Genomic DNA, 11,550 nt, shown 5'->3' on the forward strand with positions numbered 1-11,550 from the left:
CTTGTAAAAAGGGCACTAAGTGACACGGGGGAGAGCGAATTATACCAACCGCTTCATTGTTCGATCAAAACGCAGTTTTAAAAGAACCCAACGACGCAATCCGACTGCGTGAACTATGTTTATGACCAATACCCTCAGATCGCGTTCTCAACTTTCAGCTCGTAATTATTCTATTATGCATGTATGCGCCCCTAGGGCAAGAATGTTTAGCAATATAGTAAGCATGACTGAAGGCGTGCTAACGCAGTTGTCTTTTTCCTCTTCTATTTCTAAAGGGCCTCTGATTTACCTGGTCACTGTTGGTTTCCTTTAGCTACGAGAGTCATATTGTCAACATTAAGCGTGTATTTGCACGTTCTACAATGCATGGCCAGAATGCTAAATGTCGTTGAGACAGCATCCCTTTTCTCCACGTTTATCTTGCCAAATGTAAGCGGAATCTTCTACACCTAATTACACCCACAGCACGTACTTCTGCGCACATTTTACGCTAGCTTCTTTTGCGCGTGCTTTTATCCGAGTTCCTATGCATGCACATACCTATATAAACTTGATCGGCGCTGACAAGAGTACTGCTACATACCTTTCTGCCATCTTTTCAGACAGTACGTGTCAAAGGTTGGGGACGTAAGGCACAATGACAGTTCGCTTATGTTTATCCTTATTCTGTTTTTCAAACTTCCTCGGCCGTGTGATTCCGGTATCATTTGCTCGTGGATTTTCACAATCATGCTATGATCGAGGGTACCCATTTTTCGTTAGTTTATCAATCTTTGTGTTCAGGCTATGTGTGACTACGCCATAGCAGGATTTCTAAATTGGTTGCTCGATAACCAATTTTCCTATTCCTTTCTTTTATAAGCTGTGGGGTCTCTCACACCCGTGCTCTTGGGACAAAGGAACGACAACACAGTAGTGCAAACAATCACAAGGGCATTTATTGCACCTTTCATAGATCAGTGCCTGCTAGCCGAGTTGCTATCCACAAAACATGCCGATGGGCGCGCGACAAATCTAGAAGTCTGACTCACCGCGACCGGAAGCGAACGAATATGTTCGCCCCATGCTGGATCTCAAGGCCTTGTCGTACGCGTGTATGGTCACGCGAATCGTGGCGCGTTCGAAGGCGGCCACGCGAGGCGGTCTCGCAGAAGCATGGGTCGCCGCGCGCCGACCCGCCGGGGAAGAGGGTCGCTGCACGTGCGGCACGACTGTCCCGCTTGCTGTCTCGAACCCAACAGCCTCAGCGCCTTGTTTCCCGACGCCCGAGTAACCCCGCAGCGGCGCGACGCTCGCGCCATCTCTCGCACCGCGCTTGTACCACCCGACCGCCGCGGGCGAAGCCGCCCTGCAGGAGACGAGCCATGCGGGAAAACTAGATCTCAGGGGAGGCGTGAGAGTCACGCATCCCCACATCCCCCCAACCTTAAATCACTACATATTCCGGCGAGACATGTGACACGGTCTAACATCAAACTGTGCTTCGCAAACAAGGTAGAACATTAAACAGTGGTCGCGCCGAAGAAATGTCCGCACGCTGTCCATAACATGCGAGCCGACATTGTCCTTGGGTGCACCGCTGGCGTCCGCCGGTCACAGCGGCAGCTTTGCCGACTCGGCGGCACGATTCCAGGCCAGGACTCCGGAAACGACGACGCAGTAGTCGGAACGAGCAAGCGTAGTTCGCGCCGGCGCGCCCTGCTGGGAAGAGCCGCCGTAGCTGTCGGTGACCGCCGGCTCTTTTGTCTGCCGAAGTCGCTGCGCCGAACTGGCCACAGCATCACCATCTCCCGGGGTGGCTCGATCGTAGTCTGGGGCAGCAGCAGACGATGTGCAGGTGACGGCAAACCAGGGGTGACCCCAATCACGCTGCGTAAACTCAACACACTCGGCAAACGCTAAAGTAGTCAAGGGAGAGGAATTATGCATGCGCATCGCCCACGTGGTACGATGTTCAACTCGGCTAGCAAAAGATCGGGCAGCTACTCAGATGCTAAGTTCACGTGAACGAAGCTCGCTTTCTTGAGTCGAACGAGTAATTTCAATTCGTGCGAGGCTAAATAGAATGAGGGAAGCGAATTGCAACACCTCAACGCCACGGTCCACCAGGTTGTGTCCCTCCACGTGCGACAGGCAGCTTCGTAAAGCCTTAGGCCTAAAGCGTCGCTACCCTGACAACAACCGGCATCCAAAAACAACACCCAAAATGGGCGCAAAACAGGCAGCCGCGAGGAGACGTTAGCTCTGTGAGGTGGTCCTACTCCGCTCGGTGCACAAAGCATCCGAGTTGACGGCGCCCACCGTCCCAGACGGTGTCGGAGCGCCCGGTGCCAGGCCGCAATACCAGTCAGCCCGTAGTGGCACCCGTGGCCCGCGGCCACCCGGCTCCCAGAGCCGCGACTTCATCCGAGTCAAAGAGATAGAAGAAGCTATTTACATAAGAAATTCGGATCACCCACGAGGCTTCCGTACTCACTCGCTTCAGGCTTGCCACTGCTCTGCGGGCGCTCAGCCTCGCTCTCCCAGGATGCAGACCACGTGGCTCTCGTACCGACGAATGCCATTAAGAAAAAAGACTTGCGAAAAGGCTTAGCATGTTGACATGTTCAAACACACTACCGCCACCATCACCTCGCTCAAGAAAGCACGCCGCCGACGCTAGCGATCAAAATTCACGCTAGGCCTACGCTTCGGTTCAAACAAAGGTCTCGAACGAAGCAAACTGTTAAAACTATCGTCCGATGCCCCAAGAGTCCCACGTTGGGCAGCCAGATGCTGGGGTCCTCTCACACCCGTACTCTTGGGACAAAGGAACGACAGTACACAGTATGCAAACAATCACAAGGGCATTTATTGCACCTTTCATAGATCAGTGCCTGCTAGCCGAGTTGCTATCCACAAAACATGCCGATGGGCGCGCGACAAATCTAGAAGTCTGACTCACCGCGACCGGAAGCGAACGAATATGTTCGCCCCATGCTGGATCTCAAGGCCTTGTCGTACGCGTGTATGGTCACGCGAATCGTGGCGCGTTCGAAGGCGGCCACGCGAGGCGGTCTCGCAGAAGCATGGGTCGCCGCGCGCCGACCCGCCGGGGAAGAGGGTCGCTGCACGTGCGGCACGACTGTCCCGCTTGCTGTCTCGAACCCAACAGCCTCAGCGCCTTGTCTCCCGACGCCCGAGTAACCCCGCAGCGGCGCGACGCTCGCGCCATCTCTCGCACCGCGCTTGTACCACCCGACCGCCGCGGGCGAAGCCGCCCTGCAGGAGACGAGCCATGCGGGAAAACTAGATCTCAGGGGAGGCGTGAGAGTCACGCATCCCCACAAAGCTTGTAAAATGGTTCAAATCGTAGCGTAAGTTTTTTTTTTCTCCTCTCGTTTTACATGGCCAACATGTGTGGCCACGTCATAGGCCTATAGGTCCAGGAATTGTGTTCTCAAAGCTGAAAGTGAGGCCATTGTGTGCCTCCTGGAACTTGTTCACCACAGCCTTGACACTAATATGACTAAGCTTGCTATACTCGGTACGTACAAGATAACCACCAATATATCGGAAGCAATGGTTTGCACTTGCAACTTTGAGCATTTTCGTCAATCGCCCGTCTCCAGCCGCAAGATAAAAATCCCACAGCACCGGTGCTGAGCACGATTGTACGTGGCAATTTCTTCTTTCTGGAAAAAAAATATCCGTGCTCATATTCGATATACGCTGAGTTTATGTGCGCTATTTCTAAGTAAGTAAAAAAAGGTTCGCAAACTATTTCCAAACGTCTTGAAACCTTGCCTATCCGTACAGCTTGACGCACTCATCAACCGTCTTGATTGCAGCCTCTTTCGGTATGTAGTAATATAGTAGGTCTGTGACGTGGATATAGGAAAACACTGGATTGGCGGAGACATTTTGGCGAAGTCGACGACTTGCTCCGAGCTAAACTTTCGCTTTTTTTTTTGGAATGGATCGTCAATGGTTTGCAAAAGACAGGCTTGGAGATATTTAGCGAGGGCCCATTGCCAGCTTCCTCTACACATATCTGCGCATACATATCTGCAACATACACATCTGCGCATATGTTCAGTGTTGTTACACGCTGCGACGAGTCAATATGAGCGGTCGAACCACTCAGACTGTGATTCAGATAGACTGGGCTCCAGAAGACTGGGATCCAGATACGTGTATTACTGTCTGTTAATTTATGACGGATTCTTGCTTTTATTTAACTCCACCATACTTACAGTTTGCGCGTGCCATAGAGCGTCATTAGAGAAAACTGTGCTCGCATAAGTGCTCATTTGTAGGCCGTGTTGTTCTCTCACGAAAATGCAGCGGATGCCATCGCTCTCCACGGCGTTGGTATAACTGAGCGCGGCGGTTGTTTGTGCCGCTGTGTACCGAATACACCATCTCTTGTTCGCCGCTTGACGCAGAGGCAAACAGTGCATCTCTGAAATTGAGAAATGTGTCGGCAAAGCAACACATACAGGCCCACCCATATACGTAGCGAATGCCACCGACAGCCTACAGGTACGGTGACGTACAGATGTTGGCACAGCGCTGTGTCGCCGTTTATTGTGTAGGCGCCGAACGATGTGGTGGAGTTGATTTCAAATCGCTAAGGACAGAACTGAACTATCAAAGTACTTTCCTTCGTCCTGACTTCTTGCATTTCAGTTCAGGTCCGCCGTTAGCGGATGCACAAACTCGACGGCGCTAGGTTTAAAGGGACGCTAGAGGTTAATATTAAGTCGACGTGTACTTTTGAAATACCATCCCAGAAACCTAGAAACGCTTGTTTTATGCGAAGAAGAGATTTATTTTAAGAGAAAATGCGTCCTGAAGCGTCCGCGTACCAAAGCGCAGTTCAAATCACCCGCCCTCCTATCGAGATGTGGTGACGTCATGGTCTCACAGTGACGTTACGCCGTCGGTGAGTAAAACGGCGCCCGCAGACGGCGCTACAGCTTTTCTGCGCAAAAATGCAAACGCGCGGCCAGAAACAGAGCCAAGACAGAGCCGACAGCAGCGCGAACGCGGAACTATGGTGGCTAGCGGAAGGAAAAGTGCGCGACGATAAGCTGGTTCTTTATTTTTATGACGCCAACTTTGACGCTCGTTGTAATGGACGACCCTGACAACGACACATTGGCTCGCGTTGCTGGGCTCGACTTCAGCGATTTAAGCACTGATGAACGTGACCTGCTGTTGAGGGCTCGCGCTGCCGGCGTCGTTGCGTACTACTACGACGGCAACTATATGTCATGGCTGTACATATTCGCACATTTGTAGCTTTTCTTTCGTGAAAACCAAATACCGCACTCACCGCCCTGTCTTCGACCTGCAGTTGTTCTTGGGCTTCGGAGAATGCAGGCAAGACCGACGGAACAGCGCTACGGGAAAGCATTGCTTTGAAAGGCACTCCACACGACTTCAGTAAGTCGGCGTTGAACTCGTAGTCCTCTGGACGAAAGTGCAGCGAGCACACTATGCGATTTTTCGGCTCTTTACCATCGCGCTGTGGCAGAGGTACGGCACTTAACCACTTCGAACGGTGAGGCTCACTCGTTGGCACACAGTGATAAGTAACGTTGGATTCACCATCCTGAAGTGTGGTACGTCGCCAAATGTAGAACCAATTACGGAAATCAAATGTTAAGCTTTCAATTGCCTACACTTCTAAACCACATAATAAAAGAAAATAAGACTGACATATCTAGTACATCGCCAAAACAACTGCGTCTAATGTTTGTATAATGTTGTGATACGATGATTTTCTATTTCTTTGACTACTGTATAATCCCGTTTTCAAGTGACGTTTTATAACTCCTGTAAGTCCTTTCCTCTTAGTATGTTGTACTCCCTTAGCCGCACGCTTTTATGCTTCCCCGTGTGCTAGGGGGTCAGAGCTCCTCAAGCTGTTTTTACAGATTTTGCCTGTCCTCCTCGTAAGTTTTTCTTGTTGCGGAATAAAATTCAATTCAATTCAACTGCCTTGACCAAGTTCCGCGGACCATTCGCGCATCCCATGGCATCACATAGACGTGGCATTGGCGCTGCTTGTTCCAAATGCAAGTTTTGCGAGCCAGCAGAACCAACGCAGCACGACGCGATAACGAAACAACTGAAACTCCAACGCGCGCGCGGCGCAGAGTCGAGCGAAAACGAAACCTTCCCGCCACCCATGCTACTAAAGGGTAACGTCAAAATGTTTTTTTTTTCTTAGAAGCGAACAGAAGTAGACAAGTAGCATTTTGTTCCGTCTTATACCCTAATGAAATGATCTTTTTAATACGAGTAGTTGAGTACTAGTGACATAAATTATGATGAGGAGTGCCTTCCTCATCGAACTAGCACCGGAATGTCGCTGGGGGGTCTCAAATCGTGTCATGCATTCACCTCAATTTCTCGGTTACTAAAGGTCTGTTCGCGATTATATTGACGCCTTGGAAGTTCTAGAGCATTGCTTTATCACTTTAACTTGACTTCATAGTAACCTTTAGGGTCCCCTTAACCTTCGCTGAAAACGATCGAAATTAGCTCTAACTTCATGGGCATGGCTTAAGAGGGTAAACGCTTGTGCATTTCAACTTGGTAGGCGTGTTTGACTCATTTTGAGCAAGATTAATTATATATACAAGCAAAAACGCTGTCACTGTTCAGCTGTCGGTGGTCGGCACGCCGATTTTTCCAGTGCCGTCGACCAGAGAGCCCGTCGCAGTACAACTCGCGCTCGTCGGTTGCGTCGTTGTCGACCTGGTATGATAATGTGGTTTCAGGGACGCACAATAGTCTATCAATCATTGGCGTGAGCGTCTTGCGTCTCGTATCGGCCTAGAACGTGAAGTACGACCAAGTACGTCTCGTATCGGCTTAACGAGTACGTGAAGTCGGGCACGCGCTGCCACCGCCAGCAAGTAAGGACCGACGCTGCAAGAAGACTTCGACAGCAACGTGACGTATTTAAAGTGTCGCCCAAGTTTAACACGCGGGTTTTTCTTTAAAAATTTGCTAGCCATCAATGAAAGACGGCAACTACCTGGCTCACGGTGCAGTCCGGACAACTCGGACGATTCTGCTTTCTACTGTAAAGTGGAGCTGCGGTCTTACGCTACGCACGCTTTCGGCACCGCACCGACGTCGAGCTACCAGCAGACTTTCAAAGCGGTACACGGCACGAGTGTTTGCAGCAGCGAGCGTCGAAACGCATTTTTATTTTCGGGAGAATAGACAACTTGCGGGAAACCTGCTGCGCATGCGCGAAAGAAGCCGGACAGCAGCGCCCTCAGTTTGGTTGGAAAGCAAACAGACGGCTTTCCGCCGGACCACGTTGATCCGGCGGACTCGGGGGTTTCCGGGCTGTACGTTTCGGCACAATGCCAGCGCACTGCGTCGCGTATGGCTGTACTAATTACTTTTACGGCAAAGAGCCGGTAAAGTTTTTTAGATTTCCGTCAGCGAAACTGTATCCCGAGAAGCGAGATGCTTGGATTGCTGCGGTAAAAAGGAAGAATGAAGACGGTTCGTTGTGGCAACCGAACGAACATTCACGCATTTGCAGCGCGCATTTTATTACAGGTAAGTGCTAAAACAAACTTGATAGACATGCGAAAAGTTTTGAGCAATGCATGCTGTTGAGCTAGGTAGTTTACTATGCTTCTAGCCAGCGTAAACAGAATCGATAAGGTGAAAAACGATCTGGCATGACCACCCGTACGAATGCTCCGCGTATCCGGGTCGTCCGTCCATGTCGCATTTCTCAGCCGTGTCCTTTTGCACTGGTTTCTGCAGTTATGACAGCTTTGCTGGTTTTGCTAATATTTTGAAAAATTGCAGGGCGGCCGTCAACTTTTAAGAATCATCCCGACTACGTGCCAAATATGTTCTGCTACACGAAAACTCCGGGCCAGGCTGGTGCGGATCGGCACAGCCGTTGGCTGAAAAACCAAGGTGAATGCAAGGTTTCAGTTCGTATGTACTTATTTCGTTTTCATAGGTTGAAATAGGGATTGGTGTGAGCTAGCAACCGCATACGCGCGACTGAGCGCGGCGAGTTTCAGAAGCCGCGCGGAACGCTGCAACAATACGTTTAAATGTAGAAGTAACGCGATTAGCGAAATTAAAGAACTGCAGACCTGTTAAAAATGAAAACGTACAGCTCGAAATTATTGTTTTGCTATGCGCTTTGCGGACATTTTACGCTAATCGAGTGAGCGTGAAGTGCTGCGTTGGACTTGAGAAGCGACCTTGCAAGTTACTACTTTTTCGTTTTCGCGCTCAACGTCCTGGAGCAACCTATGGAGTATGAGAAATACTGTAGTGAGGAGTGCTGGTTTAAAGCATTTTTGACGTCTCCTCTTTTAGAACACTTGGGCGCGCGTTGTTTCATCTTCATGGCAACGCGCCCGTTCATGTCGTGATTGAGCGCTTGTCTTTCGGACTACGGCAGGCTTACCTTAACCATTGAGCTACCGTGGCGGATTAGTACCCCTTATCGCACTAACAAGTGTTAGAGCTTTTCGACGGGAGCATGTAAGTACCATGTAGCTTGTGATGGGGATGTGCATGCTGTATTTGGTCTGGACCGCTGCAAGGCGGTGCGCACTGAGTGTGTACTTTTAACACTGCTTTGTGTTTGTTCACAACGGTGATGACAATGTGGATCATGGTCTTTGAATTTTTAGAGGCACCTGGCATTGTGGTTTCTCGTTTTTTTGTCTGTGCATGCTTTACCTGCTTTTTTGTACACTTTTTCTAAAGGCTTAGCTGATTTTTTCTAACCATCATGAAACTTCATTACAGGCGCTGCTTCTACAAAGCAGCAAGGTAACAAGAACACAGCAAGTCAGCTCCCTGCCACACAGCAACCTACAGCCCCTTCGTTGAACCAAGGGAAGGCCAGTAAAGGTACATATACATTAAACCGTAACAGCAAAAAGCTGTCATGATATGCTCAGCGTTAGCATTATAGTTACTAAGAGCACATATCAAAAAAGCCTATAAGGTTGTAAAGGTTCTTCCTGTGGTGACTTTGACAAGTTATGGAAATGTTTTGGTACTCTTTCACTTCATCCTGCAGGTGCTGGCATGAATGAAAATACATCTGCAGCCCAGTCGGAGCTACTAACCACCACGCAACAGCCTGCATCGCCATCACCGGCTCAAGGGGAAACCACTAAAGGTATTCGCTCACTATACCACGTCAGTATAAAGACATTTAGGTATATGTAGCATAGGCATTATGACTCGTAACCTGACATTAATGTTTCCTGTGCTGAGTTTACTTTAATCCTCCCAGAAATTTGTCTCAGCATTATATAACACTGCACTTTATTTTCGACATCAACAAGAGTTTTCTGCGAATATTACAGAAATACACCATCAAAGATCATTATCAGCCTAACTGCGCCCACTGCTGGGCAAAGGCCTCTCCCATATTTCTCCAATAACCTGATCGTGTGCTAGCTGCAGCCTTGTTATCCCGGCAACCTTCTTAATCTCATCCACCCACCTAACATTCGACGCCCCCTGTTATGCTTGCCATGCCTTGGAATGAGTCCGTTACTCTTAATGCCCGTCGGTTATATTGCCTTCTTGGTTTCAACCAAGCCGTCATCAACACGGATTTGTTCCCCGACCCCTCCTGTTCTTTTCTTGTCTCTTAACATTACACCTATAATTCCTTTCCATAACTCACTGCAAAAATCACTGGCATGAAACTGCACTTTCAGCATTTTAGTCCCGTTTTTTTTCTCTTTAGTGAACCTTGGCAAGCGTAATGCTTCGCTTTGAAACAAAGCTGGGTCCATGATTATTTTCTAACCGGAGCGGAGTGAGCATGGGTTATTATAGGTCAACATTAGATTGGTTTCGTGCGATTTAACGTCCCAAATCGACTCAGGCCATGAGGGACACCGTAGTGGAGCGCTCTGGAAATTTTGACCACCTGGGGTTCTTTAACGTGCACCGACAAAGCACAATACACGGGCCCCTTGCATTTTGCCTCCATCGAAATGTTACCACCGCAGTATGACACTCTTAAGATTCCTGTGCCGTATGCAGCACAGCTATGGAAACAGTGGTTGTCACCAGGCAACCAATATGTTCTATCACAGCACCTCTGCTACCCGAGTGAAAGTGACAGTTTGTTTCCTTTTGCCATCATTTGCAGATACCAAGCCGTTGCAGCAGATTCACATGGGTGAATCTGCTGCAACGAGAGCTAAAAAAACTGACTACGCTACCTTCTCGGGAAGCCTTGCAACCATACCTGCCGAAGCCATTTCGTGACTTTGCGGACACAAGATTGGTTCTTGATGCAACTGAAGCAAGAATTCAGCGACCATCGTCGCTAAGTGCCCAAAGGCAAACATTTTCAGCATACAAACATTTCAACACATACAAGGTGCTTGTGGGGTGCACTTCTGATGGATACATAGCGTTTGTTTCCCTCCTTTGGGGTGGGTCAGTGTCAGACACGACGATCCTGGAAAGCAGTGGATTGCTCGACGAGTTAGTAGAAGGAGATGCAGTCATGGTGGACAAAGGTTTCAACTTCCCCTACATACCACCTGGAGTGACTGTGTACCGACCACCATTCCGTCAGCGTCACCAAAAACAGATGCCACCAGCTGCAGTCCATGAAACGCGGCGTATTGCCTGTGCAAGAGTCCATGTTGAACGGGCTATTGCACGCGTGAAAAGTTTTCGTGTACTTGACCAGCCATTCCCAATTTCCATGATTGATATTGCTGACCACGTGTTTCAAGTGTGCTGCTTCCTCAGCAATTTTAGGAATCCACTCATAAAAGATGAAGTGGCTGTATAAGTACAGAAAACAGTTTCAGTGCACAAACTGCTGTTTTTCTTTCTTTGCTGCTACTACTGTGTTGCGATTTTACTGTTTTATCAGGAAATAAATTGATGAAAACAGTGTAAAATAAAAGTCGTTTTATTGTCAGTCTATTCAGAGAAGGCACACATATGGCACCAAGGAATATTGTCATGTGTGCTGCCCGAAGACATGCAGATAAAACATCCTGTGACATATAGAGCACACATCGGCTGACACATTCAAATGGCTTGTGAAATCCTAGATTTTTTAATCGGCGTGTCATGACGGTGCGCAAGCAACAGTAATACAGCATCACAAAAACACATGATTTTGCTGTTTCCTTCGCATTATGTGCACTTTTTGATTTTAGCTAGGATACTATAAACCTCAAATTGTTTTCTGAGCTACTCTGCTCTATTAATTCGTAGCATTGCATTTATCATTGTGTGTGCACAGCTGCTGCATTTTCTTCAAATTAAGCTAGTCCACCTTGCTACCTCCAGTCTCCCTATCTTACAGTGTGCCAATCACTGCCCCAAAATTGCTTCATCCAATGTGCGATACTACAAAATGTTGTAATAACTTGATTTCCTGAACACAAATGTTGTCACGCTTGCCTTCAGCGAGATACTGCAGCTGCAACAACCTTCCTAACCCAACTTCAGATTACTTTAGCTTTCTGATCTTTAGAGTGAGGCCCTCATCTACAGGTTCACAAACAT

At 48.7% G+C, this 11,550-nt stretch overlaps 1 protein-coding gene across 1 annotated transcript; it reads left to right on the forward strand.

The window, feature by feature from the left end:
- The first annotated feature begins 7,370 nt into the window (after nucleotides 1-7,370).
- Nucleotides 7,371-10,903, forward strand: LOC142590842 (uncharacterized). Its single transcript, XM_075703246.1, has 3 exons — nucleotides 7,371-7,572; nucleotides 7,831-7,961; nucleotides 10,166-10,903. The coding sequence occupies exons 1-3, from the start codon at nucleotides 7,371-7,373 to the stop codon at nucleotides 10,820-10,822; spliced, it is 990 nt and encodes a 329-aa protein (XP_075559361.1). The 3' UTR covers nucleotides 10,823-10,903.
- Nucleotides 10,904-11,550: the final 647 nt, after the last annotated feature.

This window comes from Dermacentor variabilis, chromosome 8, assembly GCF_050947875.1.
Source record: "Dermacentor variabilis isolate Ectoservices chromosome 8, ASM5094787v1, whole genome shotgun sequence".
Classification (NCBI taxonomy): Eukaryota; Metazoa; Arthropoda; class Arachnida; order Ixodida; family Ixodidae; genus Dermacentor; species Dermacentor variabilis.

Bases quoted from the DNA above. Each gene is read 5' to 3' on its own strand.
- LOC142590842 (XM_075703246.1), top strand. From the start codon at position 7,371: ATGCCAGCGCACTGCGTCGCGTATGGCTGTACTAATTACTTTTACGGC. The intron at 7,573-7,830 runs GTAAGTGCTAAA...GAAAAATTGCAG, and splicing joins CAGCGCGCATTTTATTACAG to GGCGGCCGTCAACTTTTAAG. The intron at 7,962-10,165 runs GTTCGTATGTAC...CATCATTTGCAG, and splicing joins AAGGTGAATGCAAGGTTTCA to ATACCAAGCCGTTGCAGCAG.